At 42.3% G+C, this 20,977-nt stretch overlaps 1 protein-coding gene across 4 annotated transcripts in view; it reads left to right on the forward strand.

Annotated features, from left to right (window-relative positions):
• The window catches only part of GRPR (gastrin releasing peptide receptor), a 171,036-nt gene that overhangs the window by 26,969 nt on the left and 123,090 nt on the right, over positions 1 to 20,977 (forward strand). Inside the window, exons 3-5 of one of the 4 annotated variants that reach the window (XM_045505059.2) lie at positions 998 to 1,377; positions 8,593 to 8,723; positions 9,377 to 9,464. In XM_045505059.2, the coding sequence (XP_045361015.1) occupies positions 998 to 1,377; positions 8,593 to 8,599 (387 nt within the window). In that variant the 3' untranslated portion in view covers positions 8,600 to 8,723; positions 9,377 to 9,464. Of the gene's footprint in view, positions 1 to 997; positions 7,770 to 8,592; positions 8,724 to 9,376; positions 9,465 to 20,977 lie in introns of those variants that run through there. The other 3 variants (XM_074359406.1, XM_045505058.2, XM_010968009.3) reach the window with 3 other exon arrangements.

Genomic DNA, 20,977 nt, shown 5'->3' on the forward strand with positions numbered 1-20,977 from the left:
TTGGAGGATTACAAGAGAGAGCATATGTACCCCTAGGTTGCCCAGAATGCAGGATGCCCTCTGTATGTGTTAGACTTCCTTCCCTATCCCCTGCCCTGTCACCCCCACGATTTCACCCTCAGGCTTTAAATGGTAGAAACCAAGGCTCTGGCTTTCTCCTCTTTGTCAGTTTTTGCCTTCTAGTCCAAATGTAGATCATGCGATATTTGTGATGGAAAAGCAGAAAGACTCTCCATCCATTTAAAATGTATAGCTGACTCAGTTGGGGGCTGCACCCTCTAAAATTCTTTTTTCCCCACTCAATTATGGGGGGGAGAGTGGCACTTCTCAGTGAAACTATCTCCCTGCTTGAAAGACCTCTCAATAGTGCACATCCATTGTACCCCAAATTCTTTAATGAGAATGATGTTTCCCTTGCAGTAGCAGGGGGAGTTGGGAACAAAGGAGATACTCAGCCTGCTTGGTCTAAGACCCTTCCTATATAGTAAAGACCAGAAATAACTTGAGAGTAAAAAAGGTAATAATAGGCAGTTACCTTGCTTTGGCCATTGAGGAAGGACAAAGCTGGCCACTTTTTCAAGCATCAGAGGGAAAAAGAAATTATTAACTGTGGAGCTAAAAGGCCTGAAGTCATATGCTTGATAACTGCACCAATGCTCTCCTGAGGAAAAAGAGGGCACTTACTAGAATTTCATTGTGTGTCCGCTGAAGCGCGTAATCCACTTTGTGTGAAGATCTGCTCTCAGTGGCACGTTCTAACGGTACTCTACCTCATTGATTTCTGCTTCCCGGCCTTTCCCTTTCTGTGTTTCTAACTTGCTTGCTTTCTCTGTTTCTGTGGCTTTTCCCTCCTTTCTCTCTCTCTCTTATGGAACTCGTTTTCTGTGACTTTGTGAGCCCGTCTATTTCCCAAATTCCTTTTCCCTGTCTTTGTCTCTGTGTTCCCCCACCCTGTCCCTCGGTCCCCCTGTCTCTCTCTGGGTGACTCTCTCCACAGATCGAATCCCGAAAGCGCCTGGCTAAGACAGTGCTGGTGTTCGTGGGCCTCTTTGCCTTCTGCTGGCTCCCCAACCATGTCATCTACCTGTACCGCTCTTACCACTACTCCGAAGTGGACACCTCCATGCTCCACTTTGTCACCAGCATCTGTGCCCGCCTCCTGGCCTTCACCAACTCCTGCGTGAACCCTTTTGCCCTCTACCTGCTGAGCAAGAGTTTCAGGAAGCAGTTCAACACCCAGCTCCTCTGTTGCCGGCCCGGCCTGATGACCCGGTCTCACAGCACCGGCAGGAGCACCACCTGCATGACCTCATTCAAGAGCACCAACCCCTCTGTGGCCACCTTCAGCCTCATCAACGGAAACATCTGTCACGAGGGGTACGTCTAGACTGACCCTTGATCCTGCCCTGCCTAGAGACCCCTAGTTTTGCTTATTACCCATAAGGAACCCTCACATCTGTTATTGTCTCTGTATCCTCAAAAGACCTTTTGGAAGGCTCGTAAGTGGTGTAGGTGGGTTGTGTAGAGGCCCAAATGGGTCACTATTATGTTTGAAAGGCCCATCAAGGTTTATGTTTTCCATTTCAACTTGTGAATGACACTTCCAATGTAGAATACACGTTCCCCCTTTTAGAAAAGGGACCAGGTAGGAAATCATTATTTTAATCATTAAACCCTGATATCCAGATGTGGTCCACTAAGTCATAGAAACTGTATGAACAGCCAGATTTATATAGCAGAAATTGTACACTGAATGTCCACTTTGTGAAAGACTTCACCCTGTCGTTTCTTTAAGCAGAAGCTAGTGCTTTAAAAATATGGTTTCAGTCATTGTTCAGGAATATTTATAGTCACAAACCAAGGAACTTTTTTTTACACTCGTAGCACAAAAAGTCAACTCCAGGAGAGTCTCATGATAAGGGACAGTCCCCAAATTGATAACACTGGAAGCCAATTTAAAACAAATCCCAGAGTGTTGATTGTTTTTTAAAGACATTGCTAAGGACATAGGAGAAACATTCACTGCGTCATTTTAAGACAAAAACACAACCAAACACATTGACATTTGTATCAATGTCCAGATGTGGCTGTGGAGTGGTATCTCACACTCTGAATTCTAACATGATGGAGGTCCTTTTTGCTGTTACCCAACTATCATCATCGATGGTACAGTTCCACCATATCAGAGAAATCCTTTTGGGGGAAAACTGATCATGTTATCAAATTCATCAAATATTTATTAAGTGCATAAAGTATAGTTTTTTTGTTTTGTTTTGTTTGGTATATAAGTTTTCAGCCAAATGTGTTTACTTCTATTTGGCTGTCATTGTCTGCTACATTGAAGCAGTAGTTTCACATGAGAAGAAAGGGATCATGTTCGAGCGGAAATAGAAACACATTTACATTTATTGTGGAAATAGAAACACGTTTACATTTAACGTCTGCTTCACCTAAAGTCTGTTGCAGGAAATGAATACAATGCCAATAATAATGTGTTTTTGTCTGAACATGTGTAAAAAAGTTGCAGGGCTCTTAGCTTTAAGAACCAATTGAAAAACAGCTACATTAACTTTCTACTTAAGAGTATTTAGGAAACAGCCCATGTGCAGAAAAATACTGGACTTAAATCTTTTTCATTTTAAGTGAGTAAAAGATTTTGACTCTCTTACTTTAGAAATCCTGAGTCAAGTTTTTGTTGACTCAAGGACAGGCCAATTCTGACAGATTGCAAACGTGTTAACCCGCTTTCAGATAAGTCCAAATTCTGCAAATGTGCCCTCCCACCCTAAGACAGTTTTAGTTGTGGTTTTCTCTATCCAGGTGAGATAGAACAGTCAGCTCTCATTTCTACATGGCACATTTTAAAAGATTTTTCTTTTTTGATACAAGGAGGCGCTCACTGTCTGCAGAGCTTTGAAGTTAGGACCTAGACCGTTGTAAAGATCTGTGTTTATGGTTGTATGAGCTGGAGTGAACTCTGCACTTCTACTGGCCACGTGCACTTATGTACTGTACACACCTGCTTCCCCAGCGCTCCTTAATTAGAGGGGCCAGTTTGAAAGAAGACAGGTAGTGTAGCTGAAAGGACCAGATTTTAAGCTTGATGTCCTAACTCTGTCTCTAGCTGTATGACCTTGGCTATCATTTTTTTTCATCTCTAGAATCAGAGGACAGTCCCTTCTCTTGCTAAGATCCTCTGAGCTCCATCATTGTTTCTAGTTCTGTCTCTTAAGCCCTTATGTAGCCACCTGCTCACAGCTGCCTCACTTCTGCTACCTTTGCAACAGCTCCTCTTGAGAAATCCTTCAACCACGTTCTACACTCATGTTCCCATTAGCGGAATGGGAGGAGAAAAAGACTATTCTATGGCTTGGAGTAATTTGTATGAATGATGTCCCATTAGCTTGTCATATTTTGTAGTTAGAGCTGAAAGAGACAGAAAAAAACATATTGCTATCTCCTCATTGTACAAAGAGTACTCTTGCTATTGACCCTTTGTCAACCTCCATGCCCCTGTTATCTTGAATGACTGCTCCATAATTCTACCCTTGGCTTGCTCCAACACTCTTGAGTATGAGTGACTCCATACCTGGTTAGTTGCTAAGGTGTATAGCACTCTGTGTTCCTAACATGACTTGTTCGACATCTCTGTTCTACCTGCTTCCAAAGCCATTTTGGGAGTCGGTCTTATCCTTCAGTTAGCACCATGGCATAGACTGCCTCTGGCCTCCTTTCTAGCTTCTGGATAAACAGGAGATCAATGTCTATGTCTAGCTGTGTGTTCTTAGGCAAATCCTATCACCTCTTTTAGACTCTTAAGTGAAAGGGTTGGAGGAGGCCTTTGCCAGCCGGTGACCTAGGATTGGTCAAATTATTTTGTGAATCTACTGATGGATTGACTCAAACCTTTTGTTTCAGATGAACTTAGCTGGGCCCTTCTCTAGGGAAGTCAAATTTTTATTTCTCCTTCAGAACCTATAATCTTGGTGAGAGAGATCCAAGCCCCCATGTGGTATCACCTCTCTGCTAGGGGAGAGCGTGGCAGGGGCTGGAGCTAAGACATTGCACGCCTGGCTTCCAAAGATAATCACGTTTAGTGCTTATATCTTTGGTGAGGGGGAAAAATCAATTTTGGCTGTGGAAAACCATCTGTGTTTATTCAATTGACAGACACTACCTTTCATTCTATCTTAAATTGAGCCTCCCTGAGGCAGGCAGCTCAACAGTGATAGATTAAGCAATAAAGGAAGCAGTCTTCCCACCAACAGCTACTGCTGGCAGGGAAGGTGCGGCCGCTGTTAGGAGGGATGTTCTGCAGCAAGATGATCCTCCCTGCATGGCGCAGTCAGGGCCTTGTCCTGCCATTGAGGGGAGGAGCCTCCATGAATGTGGATGGCTAACCCCTGTCCTCTGGCTGCCCTCACCCTCTCTCCTCATTGAACCTGGCCTTCCTCCTCATTGCCAAGCCCTGGATTTCCCACTTTGCCCCACAATTTGGTTTAATCTTGAAGGATGGAGAACCCTTAGATAAATAAACAGCTTAGAGGCTGCTTCACATGAACCAAGTTCAACTTGTTATGAAAACATACGTTGAATAGAAACCAATGAACTTTTCCACAGGCACACTTGTTATAAAGTCTTCGTTTATGCCTAGAGTAGCAGTTGGTTATTGGCCTAGACCTCTGTTCATGCACCAAGTGGCTTCTGGTAATAGTGATTAGTTTTGTTTGGAGACTACAAATTGAATGACATCCTCAATCTGTGGACTGCAAGATGGCTAAGTCACTTTTCCTAGGAGCCAGATAGAAACTATGGCCCTGGGAAGCTGACTGTATGGAAGTTGAATAATTGTACACACTGTGTTGTGGTGAGATGGGGGGAGCAGTGCAAACTTTCTTGCCATTTGTGCCTTTCACACCAACATCAGGAAGGAGCTGTTGTTAAAGAGTAGCTTAGTACTGGGGAGGGAAATAGTCCAGTGGTAGAGCGCATGCTAAGCATGCATGAGGTCCTGGGTTCAATCCCCAGTACCTTAATTTAAAAAAAAAAAAAAATTAGAATTAACCCTGGGTTGCTGGGAGAAATGGAACACATCTGTCTAATTTTTGGCTGAATTTTCATAAAGTGGATTAGCAGCTGAAAACAAAGGAATTATTCACTTTCCTGGGACTAAGCTTTGTATGAACTATTCAATGAAACCAAACCCTAACAAACTATCTGGATGGTCATTTCTCTTGGCCCCCATCTCAACAACCACCCCCTAACACACACATGCGCGCGCATGCGCCAACACAGAAACAACTGTAATATTAGGCAATCTCTTACCGTGACTTTGGCCTTCCCAGATGCCCTTCTAGGTGAGGGCTAAGCATTAACTTCAGTAATCAACAAATTGCACACTGAAAACAAACTTTTCTCATGTGAAACTTCACGTTAGAAATGCATTCCGTGGAATTTATCTAATTTTTTTTAAACTTTAAATAAGAGCCCCTCGGTTAAAATATTACATGTTCACAATTCAAACAATACTTTGCATTGCCCTAGTGTTCATGGCCCACAAAGCACTTTTATACCCATTGCCTCATCTACTCCAAGCCTCCCCTGCTGGCCTAAGAGCTGCTTTACATCCTTTATTTACTGTGGACATTTGTAAATAACACTGACTAGTGACCATCCACTATTAGATTAAAAGGCCCATGGAACTATGAGGCTGAAACATGAAACTGCAAAGACTGGGCCAGATTTGACATACAAAATGGTGATTTCATAAATTTCAGTATAACCTGATCTTATTCATTCTCACGGCCCATTCTATGATACTGAAGAACAGCGCTGATCGTCACTTCCCCGGTTACAGGATAGCCTGCTGCCTGCCAAGTGAGTCTGTTTAACTTGGCACAAGGGAGTGAATGGTGTCATTGTCCGAATGGAGTTCTGTGGCTCTAGAAGTGCTGGAAGGAAGGGGCTCGGCTTCACCAAGCACCGATGACGTGCCGGATGCTAAGCACACTGCTTCATCCTCACAAGCACTCTGAAGAGCATTCAGAAGATGAAGCTGAGGCTCCTGGAGATCCCTTCTCTCTCCCAAGGCGACCTGACACAGGTCAATGACAGTATTCACGCCGACCTGTATCTCTCTTACGTCCGCGGCTGCTCCACTGCTCAGCAGTGCTTCCCAGATCCACCCATGTGAGAAATTCACTTCATTGGACCTCATGGACCGGCCTGTGCCCTACTCTAGATTTTGTCCAAAGGCCTGAACTCATGATAAAGTCAAAGAATATACACAGAGGCATTGAAGATGTTTCTAAGCACCTAAGTTAAGGACTCGCTGCAGGCCGAGGTTGAAATACAGTACAAAGTAGGTGGATAGAAGTCCCTTAGTTCAGTTGCTCCCAGAGACACAATTCAGTTTCAACCAGAGGCCCTGGGAAGAATTTTCCACCTTGTTCTATGACTAACCGAGGAGGAAAAAACCTTGGCAAAGGGCCATGTACAGAGAGAGGCCCCGAATGAGAATAGTCAGTCCAGGCATCATCTTTGAATCAGGATTAGTTGGAGAAAAGGTTTCAGGAAGAGGTGGAACCACCCACTTCCCTGCTTCTGCCCCCAGAGAGTAAGATACGACCGTGGATGGCTTCCTGGAGCCTGGAGACCCAGGCTACATGAATAGCGTCTAATAGAAAAATATCTCCTGGACTAAGGGACCAAGTCATGGGCTCAGGTATAGACTTTGGTATCTGAGGGCCTAATCCCAAGTGCCATGTTATAATCCCAGACACCACTGTCTCTCTGCCCTCTCTGAGCTCATATTGTAGAAGATAACATTATTTTCTTTTTTTCCCCCAATTTAAATTTCATTCCCAGAGCAATATAATACCATGGAAGGACTCACGTAATTTTATGTTCTTTTAAAATAATCATTTTAATGGATAGTATACCCTCACACATTCAACACCTCATTAATTCCCAGACAAGCTTGAAAATTTGGGTATAATCCAGGATTTTAGTGTTCAAAGTACATTATACAATTTGGGCCTGTTGTGAACTCAGATTTTTTTCACCACTTTGCTTCCGTTTTAGCTATTGATACTGATATATCAATAGTGACCATGTACGTCATTAAGGAAGTAAAACTGATTTTATTCAAAAAATTTTTTCTCTGTAATTTGCACTTGACTGATTTTAACATGACCTTTTTGCATCCAAGTCAGCAGGGTTTTGGGTAATAAAATTTGTTGAAATGGTCAATTCAGTGAGTTGTAAAAATATCTGGCATAAACTTCTTAAATGTCATTTTCTGTTTTGTTTTAAATATTAGACTCATATTTTGTAAATTATAATTGTACTTGTTACTATTAACTGTAAATATTTATTGCATTAAAAATGTGCTCTGTATTAAATAACTCAGAACAAGTTCCAGGTGTGGTATGTAGTATAAATAATGTCATGACTTGGCTTTGCCTAGACTCCTTAGAGTAATGAATTATTTATAAGAAATTCACAATAATAATATGAATGATTCAGATCCTTTTAAATGTGCAAACTTAACTGTGTGACCATGTAAAATTCTATCTCTGAAGTGTGCTTATTGATTGTATTCTGATTTTTCAAGAAACGTTCCCAGTGCTTCTATCACATTGTACCTAGTCTGTATGACATTAGGTCAAATCCAGTGTAGTAAACTGAATATTCAAGTCATAGAAGATAAGAAATGTGTTTTATTTCTTAATATAATAAAGCATAACTTATGAAATGGACAGATGCATGTATGCAATGTTCAATAAAAAATATAGCTCTTGCATGTATGTAGTCTGTGGCTATATGCCCCATAGATGGTTCCAGAACCATCTATATCAGAATCACCCAGGCCACTGGTTGCAAAATGCAGATTCCCCAATTCCACCCCTACTGACTCTGGCACATCTGAAGGTGTGACCTAAAAAATCTGCATTTTAAAGCACCCCCAGGGATTCCTCAGAACACTTGAATTTTGTTTTATTAAGTTTTTAAAATAGATATATTTAACTTTTGAATAGGTAAGACATTCTCATGATTCAAAATTGAAAGCACAAAAAGGTATTCAGTGAAAAGACACGAGGCTGCCCTGTCCTCACAGTTTTCAGCATCCATCACCACCTTCCTCCAAAGGGTGGTTATTGTTACTAGTTTCGTATATGTGTGTACCTCTGGACATTATTTATGCATATGCAAATAAATACAAATATGTGCTTTCCTGCATCCCACCACCAGTTTACAGAAATGGTAGTAAATTATATGCATTGTTTTGCCCCTTGCTTGCTTCAGTACACACCGTATCTTGGAGATCTTTCCCTGTTATATAAGGAAAGTTCTTCCTCATTTTTCTTACAGCTACAAAATACCTCCTAATTTATTTATCCAGTCCACCATTGATGAACATTTAGGTTGTTTCCAATATCTTGCTATTATGAACACTGTTGCAATGAATACCATATATAATTTCATGCATGAGCAAGTGTTGCTGTAGGAAAAAAATCTTAAATGTGGAATTGCAGAAACAGACCATATACCTTCATCATTTTGACAGTTATTCCAAATTTTTCTCTTTAGGGCTTGAATACCAAAGTTTGAGAGCCTCTGCTTTCTGGGATAATCCTAATCATCAGAGAGCAGGAAAGCAGCAAAGAAACGACACAACGACTGGCTGCAGGTGGGGGCTGTCCATGCCCCCTGCGCCCTAGGTGAGAAGTGGTAACCAGGCCCGCCCATCAGATCAGTCAGCCAGTTCCCTGAGGGGCACACTGACCACCAGGCCAAGGGCGCTCCAGAGTTGGGGTGTGTATAACCACCATGAGGTTATTTGGGAGAAGGTTCTCTGTTCCCCAGATGTATCACCATTCCATTTGCCATGCACCCCCGCCCCCAAGACGTGTGGCATGTTCAGCCCACGGTTAAACTGTAAATGCCCCCTGAAAGTGTCACCACTTTTAATAGCTAATAGTGATGATTCATATTTGCCCCTAAAGTAGACCCCGTATCTCTAGTTTTCCTGGATTAGATGGGAAGACAAGGAGACTAAAATCTTTGAGGCACCCAGGGCATAAAAATCCAAATTGACATTTAAGATTGGTATGTGTTAATTGCTCAGAGCTCCACCCAAAGCCCAGGTGATTTTTCCTATTAGAAATACTCTGAACTCTCTTTGTAAGCTGCCTCTCGTGTCAGAAAAGAAAGCTCTATTAATGCACAGATTATAGTATTGAGAATTTAATATTCTCTGAGAGTCATGAATTATTGGAGTTGGAGGACACCCCCAGAGAATGCCCAGACACAACCCCACATCTCACAAATGAGGAAGTTAAAGGAAAGTATCATGATGTGTGTTTCCACGCAGTCATCAGGCTTTGGGAAGATGAAAACTTATTGGCTTGAAGATGACGTGGATGAGGAGAGGTTCATCAGGCCCTTCTGCTAGAGGGAAGGTAAATCACTTGGCACTATCTTATAACACACCAGGCAGAGAATCTTCCTCCTCACTGGGTTCAATGTTGATAAATAATGGCTTCTAATGCAAGAGAGATGGGATAATATTTTGTCAAGAAAATGACACAAAAGCAGGGGTCCTGTCCCTTGAATATGGACTGAACTGTGTTTAAAATTATACAAATGGATTTACAAAAGCACCCCCCACACACACTCTTCCCAGAGGTGAGGTCGAGGAGGTCAAGCATTTTGCTCCAGATCACTTGTCAACTTTGACATTTACCCAGTGTGTTTCCCAGTGTCCCTCTCACCTCAGGGCCTCTCAGAGGGACTAGACTTGCTCTGACTCACTAGTGTACTATTTGCTAGAACAGTCTATGTGAGTGTAGAGTTTCTCCAGGATATTGCTACTTAAAGTACAGTCTGTGGGCCAGCTGTCACCATCACCTGGTAGCTAGCTGAAAATGCAGACTCTTGTGCCCGGCCTCACACCTATGGCATCAGCATTTTACCAGATCCCCGAGTGAATCCGACGCACATTCAATTGGTGACCACTGGCAGAGGATATCATTTGCTGTGAAGAAATCCATAAGAGGCTTGATATTTTTTCTGTGCCGTCTGGTGATGTCTACACATTTCCCCAAAGCTTCTGGGTTGAGAGCCTTGGAATTCTTTCCTTATGTGGCCTGTGTTCACCACCTTTGTCATTTGGACCTAAACTCTGCCCATATAGAGTGGCAAGGTCCCTCAGTGTCCTATCCCTGTGCTCCAAGGGCTGGGAGTGTAAGAGTTCAGGATATTAGCCTTGCAGGACTGCTCACCCTTATTGGCCAAGAATCATCATAGAACTCACCACACAATTGATTCTTTTTCCTTTCTCGTGGTATACAAATGAGGTCAACCAACAGTGGCTGTTGTCTGTTGTACTCAAGTCATTCCTGTCCAGAAAGACTAATTTCACCTGATAGCAACTAATGGGATGTGTCAGGCTTCCCAAGTTTCCATAAGAAAGCTTTGTCCAAAAAATAATAAATTAATAATAATAATAATAATAATAATAATAATAATAGTAATAATAGTAATTGTATCTGCCTGTTGTTTAATGTTTCTTTTAAAGAACTGAGAACTATCTGGCCATTAAACCGACCTCAAAGAAGGTACTGGGTTTCTGATTAGATGGTACTGTTCCAATTTTACCTGGGTCAAAAGAGATTGTTTAAAGTCCAGTATACCTGCCTTCTCAGAAGCAGAATCCTGACCACTAGCAAAACCTTCTTTGCTGTTCCTTTAAAGCAGGAGATGCAGTTCTGCTTGAACAAATGCAAAAGAAAAACATCTCACAAGCCAAGGGATAAAACCAGTTGGGTCCTATCTGAATGCGGCAGCAAGAACGAAGGGGCATCACTCCCCTCACTGGTCTCTGGGTCTCTTGAAGTTTCTGCCTTTTTGCCCATTTTAAGAGAACATAGAAAAGAGGTCACTCAAAATTGTGCATGTACCTAATAATAAAGGCCAGTCCCACTTTGATGCCAACTGGTTATTTACATCCCAAACCAAATCACTGTCTCTCAAGACCTTCACCTCTTTCTGTGTCTTCTTTGCCTTCTAGTGGCCATCAAAACTCCCCCAATCATCTAAATGCAAAACCTTACCCTCATCTCTGACTCCATCCATTCAGCATCATCCACATCCAGCTAGCCTCCAGCGCTTGCAAATGGCTGTCCAAAATGTCTCAGGTGAAGAAACCATCTCCCCAAAGCAATGCTCATTCAGTTCAAAAATACTTTACCACTCGTGGGTAAACAGCTGCTGGGCTGAGCACCCAAATGCCTCCGGCCTCAACTTCTGCTCCAGGACCCCATACTTCTCCATGATCCAGAAACTGAAGGATCAAGCTCCCAGAGCAGGGGTCTCTGGGACTGGATAGTGGAGGCCATCCTGATGGGTTGGTACTCATGTCATGGCCAACCTATAATTTTGACCCTCCTGAATCTACCTGGCCATGTGTCCCTGCCCTAGATAAGATGTGCTCCTTGTTTTGCTTAAACTCTTACAAATAGCCCCTAACAGGCTCCTATTTTTTTATTGATTCTTCACATTTCTTCTAGATTACACTTCTTTATGTACAGCTCTGATCATGTTGCTCCCATGCCCACATTCTATTATTGTTCCTTTCCCTGGGACAAAATCCAGTATTTCTAGCCTGGAGGTCAGCTCCCTAGTTCCTAAGCTTACCTCCCACTGCTCTGCCTTTCCCCCTGCACCGACAGAGTTCTCTCCACACCTTGCTCCTACGTGGTCCTTCACACCTCTCTAGCCCAGTGCTTCTCAACCTGGGCTGCCCTCAGAGTCACCTGAGGAGCATTAAAAAATCTTGATGCCCAGGCCCTGCCCCAGAACAACTGAGTCAGAATCTCTGAGAGGGGAGAACCAGGCATCTCTATTCCAAGCTCCCCTAGTGATTGCGATGAGCAGACGTGGTGGAGGACTGTCTCACCTAGGATGCCCTCTTGGATCTCAGCTGGCCCGAATCCACCCTGTTCCTTGAAGCTCAGCTCCAACATCCTCCCTCGGAGAAGCCCTCCTGCTCTCCTGTGCTTGCAGAGCACTTTCTCTACGGGTCCTAGCTTTTATCATATCCTGCGTTGAATTAAATTTACTTGTGTGAATGCTGGTCTCTCCCGGGAGATCAGGGATTGGCAAACATTTTCTCTAAAGGGCCAGAGAGTAACTATTTTAGGCATTGTGGGACATACAGTCTGTCAAGACTACTCAACTCTGCCACCACTGTAGCATAAAAGCAGCCAAAGATAATGTGTAACAGATGAATTTGGCTCTGTTTTAACTATTCTATATTTGCAGAAACAGGTGGTGGGCTGGATTTGGCCTGAGAGCCATAGTTGCTGACCCCTACATGAGACTAACACAGTGCTTTCCAGGCAGGAATCTTTTCTTCCTTCCTTCCCTCCCCCTCCTGGAGGTACAGCTTCCTCATCTCTTGTAACTCCAAGACAAGGAACCATTTTCCACAAAGTTTACAATAAGGGAAACTGCTTAAGAGTTTGAAGATATGTGGAACTTCCCAGGAAGTCTTTAATCAAGGAGACAGGAACCAAAATGAGGACCCCCCTGTAAGAGGGCTGGGGAGACCAACACCCCAGAATATAGGCAAACCCACAGAGACCAGCCTAGGGCTACTCCAAGACCTCTAGGGCTCCAGGCAGGCCTGTGAGGCTGAGCAGTCCCTTCAGGACTCTCAGGATCATGATGGCCTTGGTCTAAGGAGGGAGGGAGAGAGGGGTCAGTAGAGGGAGAAGTGTGATCCTCCGACTGATATCAAGGTGAGGACCCGGAGTAAGGAATGAAGGAAGGACTCAGCCAGAACAGCAGGGTACTGTAGAGCCCTGCCCTGCCTGTTGCCAGTGGAGGTCTGGAGCAGCTGTGACTGGATTTGGGTCACCCTGACTTCCAATTCAGTGGTTCCAGGAAGGAGAAGATCTGAGGGAGCAGCCCCAGGTCTGCTGAGGGTGGCATCGCAGGAACGGGCCTGATGCCACAGTGCTCGGGGTCAAGGTGAGGGATGGCGAATGAGGAGTGAGGGAACCACCCCACCACCCCCAGAACATAGGAGACCCCACAAATCTCCCCCATCCTGCTCCAGCTGGCCACCCTGGGGGGCCCAGGAAAGAGTTATCAGGTCAAGGAGCCCCCTCATTTCTGCCTGGAGGGTCACAGGGAGAGGAGGGCTTTGCCTAGGGGGGTGGCCCCAGTTCTAGATGTTCAATAAAAATCAGGGTTGGGATTCAGTGATAGGAGGGAACCCCAAACCAGCAGAGAAGCTTGCACAGAGCCTGCGTGTTCTCATCCCTGGAACACCCACAGCAGAGCACTCAGCTCAGGAGCCCTTCATTTTTGCCTAGAGAGTCACAGGAATTGGAGGGCCTTGGGATAAGGGGCGGCCCCAGTTTTGCAGAGGGAGGAGTTTTGGCCCCAACTGGTGTCCAGGTTAGGACGCTGAGTACCAATGAGAAGACTTCTACCCCAAACAGGGGGCTTCCCAGAGCCCCATCCCTGGTCTTGGTCTTGGGAGGCCTGAGGCAGGGGTAACTAGATGTATAGCACCCAACGTCCTAGGGTCTCTTGGAAGTGAGGACCTTGGTTGGAGGCTGATGGACCCAGATCAGTAGAGGAAGGAGTCCCAGGCTTTGATATTTGTCCCAAACAGTCCTGCCCCTGCTGTCAGGCCTCGGAAGCCCCATACAGCTTTGAATGGATGTGGTTCACCCTGACTTTCTCCTTGGGGAATCCAAAAGGTGGGGGACCTCAGTGTGATGGGCACAGACTCAGCAAAGTGGAGGGTGGGTAAAGTAGCTTAATATCCTTTGGCCTTTAGATTCTCCAAGGAATGAGAACCCTTAATCACAACACTAGCAGGGAAAAACAGGAGCTTGACCAAATCAGAAGTGCCTTTCTCTTCTGGGTTTAGATTAATAAATAGAGCCAGAAATTTCAAGACATCAGTGCATTGAGATTAGCCAGAGGGATTTTGATACCACTTTTCCTTTTTTTTTTTAACTCTAAAATCTATATCACATATAGAAAAGCATATAAAATATGTATGTAGAGTTTAAAGAATAATTACATGAACACATATGTGCCCACATGTAGCTTAAGAAATGGAACATTGTCAGTACCTCAGCAACACCCAGTGGTCCTTCCCCAGGGGCATACCCCTTCCTACCTGCTATGGATTGAATGATTGGGTGCCCCCAAATTCAAAATGTCGAAGCCCAGATATCCTGGTATTTGAAGGTGGGGCCTTTGGGGAAGTAATTAGGTCTTGAGGGTGGAGCCCTCATGATAGGATTAGTATCCTTTAGAGGAAGAGAGCTAGCCCTCTCTCTCTCCACTGTGTGAGGACAGGACCAGAAGACAGCCATCAACAAGCCAGGAAAAGGGCCCCCACCAAGAACCAAATCTGCGTGCACCTTGATCTTGGACCTCCCAGTCTTCAGAACTGTGGGAAACAAATGTTTGTCGTTCAAGTGCCCCAGTGCTGTAATTTGTTACAGCAGCCGGAGCTAAGACGCTACCTCAGAGGTAACCACTATCATGAATCTTGTGTTACTTGTTTTCTTACTTTTCTTTTTCCCAACTTTGAATGTATTCCTAAACAATCAAATCCTTTGTCCCATTTTGCCTGCTTTTGAACTTTATATAAATGGAACTACATTGTAGGTAATCAGCTGTGACTTGCTCTCTGTTGTGTTTGAGATATACACCTGTGTCCTCATTGCTGTTAGCAGTCTGTTTTGTGCCTGTCTGAGCCTATCAGTAACCAATATTGTGGTTGCTCTGGCCCTTGTGGTTCTTTTTATGATTGCAAGATGCCCTTCAGCAATAATCATCAGGAAACTTTGAAAAATAAAAGGGTTATTACTTACAGGACCTGGAAATTACACAGCACACCTGGGGCCACACGAGGTCACGGTGAGGGGTAGGGAGGAGAGAGAGAACACAGGCCTGGGTTCTGCTTTTATTGGGGTGGGAGCCTAGGGTTTTGAGGGCTCACTCTTTCTCTTTATTGGCAAATTAAAAACATAGGAGGGAAAATTTAAAGGACAGGAAGAGAAAAAAAAAAAAAGCTGCCTAAGTACTCAGTTATTGAAATCAACCAAGATTTTTAAAACAAAGGAGCATAGAGGGGTGGGAGTGGCGGTCGGCTGGGCACTTTTATCTAGTCCTGTGGCTGGTGATATGTTTATTAGAGATAGCCCTCTTTGAAGTGGGCTCTCAAAGTTTAAGTCAGGCCCTTGCATTACAAAAAGAAAAGCCAACTGTCAGGGTTTACACTACACATTCCAGTGTCTAAATATACCACAATGTATTTATCCACTTTACTTTGGTTAATATTTGAGTTGTTTAATGCTGCTGTGAATATTTTTGTAGATATCTCCTGGTTCACCTGTGCATGCGTTTTTCTTTCGGAGTTTCTGATCTAGTAGTGGAATTTGCTGGGTCATAGGGCATGCACAAGTTCAGCTTTGCCAGGTGATGCCTAACTCTTTCCAAAGTGCTGGTACTCATTTCACCACAGGGAAAGAGAATATGTTGATCCATATTTTTCACCAATGTTTAATATTTTTCAACTTTTTAATTTTTGTTGATTTGATGTGTAGTGATGTCTCACTGGGGTTTTAGATTGCATTTCTCTGTTTACTAATGAGGTTGGCAGCCTATCCATATGTTCATTGCCCACTTTGTTGTCCTCTCTTGTGAGATGTCTGTTTAAATTCTGCACTCATTTCTCAGGTAGGTAATTTCCTTATTGATTTTGTATATGAGTTCTTTACATATTCTGGGTATAATCCTCCCACAGTTAATATGTTTTATAAATATCATCTTACAGTATATGACTTTTTTCATAATTTTTATGATGAGTTTTAAAGAAGTCTTTAATTTTAAGAATTGCTTTCAAATTTATCAGTGCCTTCCTTAAAATTGTGTGGTTTTTATTTCTTGGGTGAGAAATCCTGCCACTTTAAGATGATAAAATATTCTCTCATATATTCTTTGGAAGCTTTATTATTTTGCCTTTCACATTACTTCTTTAATTCAGCTGGTGTGAATCTTTGGGAGAGTTGTGAGAAATGTATAACATTTCTATTTTATCCATATTCAGTATCAGTTACTGAAAAATTCATCCTTTCCCCAATAATCGGTGCCTCCAGTCATGTACTCAGACTTCACACATCCATGTATTTTAGGTCTTTGTGTTGTTCCATTGGTTTATTTGTTTTTCCCTGAGCCAACACTGCATCTCACCCTTCTTCCTTAAAAGTTTCTTTTTTCTTCTAGGCCCTTTAGACTCTTACACATAAACTTTAGACTCAGCTTGTCAATTTCCAAAATTGTTGGAGTTTTGATTGGTATGAATTTAACTATAGATCAGATTGAGACTTTATACCTTGACAACACTGAGTCTTCCAATCCATGAATGTGGTATATTTCTCTAATGATTTGTCTTCTTTAATAATTTTCACTAAAGTTTTATAATTTACTCCACATTGTTAGATTTCATTTGAGAAGCATATATTTTTCGTGGTATTATACATGGGAATCCCAATCCCTCCTAATGTTTTTGTTGATAAAAAGAAATGTAATCTTATTCAACTCTCTTACTGATTTTCATTACATGTGCATGGTTTAGGCTTTTTTAATAAATATAATCACATCCCTTGTAAATAATGATATTTTGTTTGTACTTTTCCAAATATTCCTTGTTTCCTTTTCGTGCCCTATTGCACTGAAGAGGACGTCAGCACGATGTTTAATGGAAATGATGAGTGAGCCCCTCACCTTGTATCAACATCAGAGCGAAGGCTTTTAGGATGTCCCCATTGACTATGTTTGCTGTAGCCTTTTGTATTAGGTTAAAAGATATAAAAATTAGTGACATTTGACCATTTTGACCTACAAAAACAGCAATTTCATATATTTTAACATAAGAGGTGCTTATGTTATGTTATGTTATGTTATGCTTATGTTATGTTATGTTATCAGGTTAAGGTAGTTCCGTCCTATCCTGATATTTTTTTAAAGGTTTGGGATAATTTTGCATGTTATGAATGGTGCTGGGTTTTTCCAAATGCTTTTTCTGCATCTACTGAGTTATCATATGATATTTTCACATTTTCTTGTCAATTATTGATTTTTAAATACTAAAGCTATCTTGTGTTTCTGGATTAAACTCAACATTTCTTATTTAATATTTTGTATTTATGTTCTGGAATGAATATGTCCTGTGAACATGAATTGTGAATTCATGTTGAATGAATTATGAATTATATCCCGTGACTTTATTTTATTATACTGTGTGTTCAATATTGTCTGTGCCTATTTGCTCTCTCTTTGCTATCTATAATTCTGATTAGATGTATAGTAGTCTGCTCATGCCATTCTCTATATCGTTTGACCTCTCTTTCACATTTTGCCTTGTGTTTGTCTTTCTCTGATGCATTCTGGATAATTTCTTCAGATAAATCACCCAGTTTTTTAGTTTTTCTATAGCTGGGTCTGATTTCTGTTTAAGTCCTTTTTTGAGTTATTTATTTTTAACTTCTAAAAGCTCTATTTCAAATCTGCATGGCCATTTTTTGCAATTTCTTGTCCCCAGCATGCATTTTTAAAAATTATTCATTATTTATTTAAGTATAGTAATCATTATCTATTTTATATTCTGTAATGAACATGTGAAATCTTTATAAGTCTGTTTCTCCTTGCTCTAATTTTTTTCTGCTAATTCTCACTCATGGTTCCATACTCTCTTGCAATTTTTTCATGATTTCTTTTGACTCTTGCTTGTATTCCTTAAAACTTTTATTTGTTGCAATCCCTGGAGATTTGGAATACAGTTCCTAGCATAGGGAGAATTGGCTTTTGCTTTCATCTGCCAGCTATGGGCACTTATCAAGCCTGTCTAAAAGCAGTAGATTATTGGTTTCAGGTTTTGTTGAACACCCAAGAAATATGAATTTGGGCTGCCTGGGCTCTAAAGAGTCAGCTTATGATCACATCTTCCTGAGGGCATCTCTTCCCTCTCTTCTCAGTGCAAAGATTTGGAGGACAATTTTTATTACAGTCCCCCGAGACTGGAGCTCTTTGGGCTCCCAGTGTTATGGCTGGGCCTTCTGTTAGGCTCTTCCTCTGAGGCAGACCCTTGTTTTCTTCTCCTGTATCCATGCCATTACAGCAGTGTGACACTGAAGTTCAAGTTCACATCAGTTTGGCCAGCACTCTCGATGTCAAAGACTGCTTTAGTGTGCTACTTACCTCTCTGGGTTTCCATCTTTAATCAATCTGTTACCTACATGGTCCTTTCTTTCTTGCCTGATGTCAGCTCTTTTAATAATTTTTTAATCCAATATTTTAAACTGTTTTCAGCAGAAGGGTCAGTCTGAAATCTTTGCATATTCTATTACTGGAAATGGAAGTCCAAAGGCAATATTTTTTGCCTAATTACTTTACAACTGGTTAATTTTCTATTGTAACACCTATCATGAAGTCAATGAATATAATTAGCAACCCTCAGGCTCAAACTTATTTATTTCCCTGGGGAAGCTGAAACAGAGAAGCAGAGAATCATGTATTCTGTTACTTAAGATAGTTGGTATCTCTCTCAATCCTGGTCCATCTCATATAGCGGTAATGAAGACCACAGCATTGACTTGGCATAGGTGTCCCTATGAAATCCCTACTGCCTCTTTATTCTGTTCCCTAGACAATATTAAGCAGTGCGTTCAGCCCTCTGGATCCATGGGTCCTGCATTTGCAGATTCAACTAACTACATTTCAAAAATATTTGAAAAAAAACAAACCAAACCAATTCCAGAAGAGAAAAACTTAAATTTGCCACACACCAGCAACTATTTACATGGCATTAGGTATTATGAGTAACCTAGAGATGATTTAAAGGATATGAGAGGTTGTGTGTAGGTTATATGCAAATACTATGCTATTGTATATAAGGGATTGAGCATCCGTGGATTTTGGTATTTGTGGGAGTCCTGGAACCAATTCCCCTGGGATCCAGAAGGATGAATGTATTCAGATAGTGCCCACCATGACTAAGGCTTCCACTTGTGAGATTTCTTCTCCCCTCAATCTCTGTCTAAGTGTGTCTGAATTGAAATGCTCAGTGATTCTCAGACAGAGTGATTTCCACCCCCCAACCCCTGCCCAGGGCACATTGGGCAAAGTCTGAAGACAGTTTTGGTTGTTAAAACTCAAGATCAGAGTGCTTCTGGGATCTAGTGGGTAGAGGCCTGGGCTGTTACTAAACGTCTCCCCTGACAAAGAATTATCTGGCTCTAAATGTGTCTAGTGCTGAGCTTGAGACATGCTGGGAATTGATGAACTCAGAGAGTTTGGCCCATGAGAGGATGAATTCCTTAAAGAGTGTAGGTGGCAGGAAATGTGGGCTACATCATCAGCCAAATGCAATTCTATTACCTCATGAGAGGAAGGTCTAATTGTTAGGTCCCCCTCTAATGTAAAAATTGATGTCATTAGAGCAAGCTGGCACCACCTCTGGGCCGAGAGAAACCTTTCACGGAAATATTTAAGCAGTACATTTTCATTCACTGCAGCACATATAAAGTGTCTTTAGGGACATGCACATGGTGTGACTTAGTTAAGTACAAGAGAAAAAGGTTCCAATTTCCAGTCCTATTTGTTTCCCACAAAAGTGGAAAAATCACTAATTGTATGTTGAGTGTTAAGACAAGTCAAGGCAATCGTTCCAATTTTAGTATATGTGCTGCTGAAGCGAGCACAAGTCAGGGCAATCCAGGACAATTTAAACTCCCCCGAGAAGGAATTTGACCAAGGGTCTCCCAGGACAGCTGTGTAGCAATTTAACTGAAATCTGATTATTAGAGTTGCTCAGTCAGTCTATGTCACCAACAATTTCAGTGGCTTCCATTCAGGAGACCACTTTCCCTCAGAAAAAAATAATTCACTAGCACTTGAGAAACAGAGACTTTTCTTCCAGCTGATTCAATCACATTTTAATATTGATGTGTAACTTAGGACACAAAATATATAAAATGTCAAAGATTCTGTGCCAAATAATATTGTACCAGCAGGCTTGATGAAGCCATTAATAAGAAGGGGTGAAATAATTTCTAGGACAAAATCTGAACCAATCAGGTTTTGACAGAGAAGAAGAAAAATGATGCATGATGTAGAGTAAAGGATTTATTATAGGGTTTATTGTGGGGAAGGTGGAGCAGTTCATGTAGGCTGTTTTCTCTGCGTCTAGTGTAGAGCCAGAAGGCATTATCGTTCAGCCAGACCGGCATTTGGATGTGAACGGGGCATAGATGAGAGCAAAGACAAACCAGAAGCTGCATCTGTCTCTTACTACCTCCAGCCTCAATGGCACGGGTGGCCTTCAGGAGAAGCTGGCTTTGCCATGGCACTGCACATACACTTCCCTCCTTAGGGAGAAACCTAAGGAGGGAAGATACTAGGCGCTAGATGAGCTGTGTGTCCAGGTACTGCCCCTGGCTGACAAAGTGAACCAGCAGATACATGACAACTCACCTGGTCCTCTGTAACAGGATTGTAAATATAGCTGCTAAGCATAGCCGCTCCTTGACTTTCTAAACTTCTACATCTCACTCAACTTTCTCTTGTGGCCAACTCCAACCTGGAAGCATTCAGGGAAAGAAGTTATGGGAAACACCAGACAAAGATGCCACAAATACCCTGCTTTCCAAAGGAGGAGAAAATACTCATGGGTAAACATTTCCCATCATGAAATCAGTGGATGACAGTATGAGAGGCTGGCAGTAACCTTGGGAATGTGGAGGCTAGAGATAGAATTCCAGAGGATGATAAATAAAGACAAAATGACACCGGAAGTGTTTCTCAGGGAAATCTCTATCCAAGAAGATCTGAACTATGCAACAGGCCATGGGTGTCATGTTTAAGGTGGCAGCTAGAACTG

Source organism: Camelus bactrianus, chromosome X (assembly GCF_048773025.1).
Source record: "Camelus bactrianus isolate YW-2024 breed Bactrian camel chromosome X, ASM4877302v1, whole genome shotgun sequence".
In the NCBI taxonomy this organism is placed as follows: Eukaryota; Metazoa; Chordata; class Mammalia; order Artiodactyla; family Camelidae; genus Camelus; species Camelus bactrianus.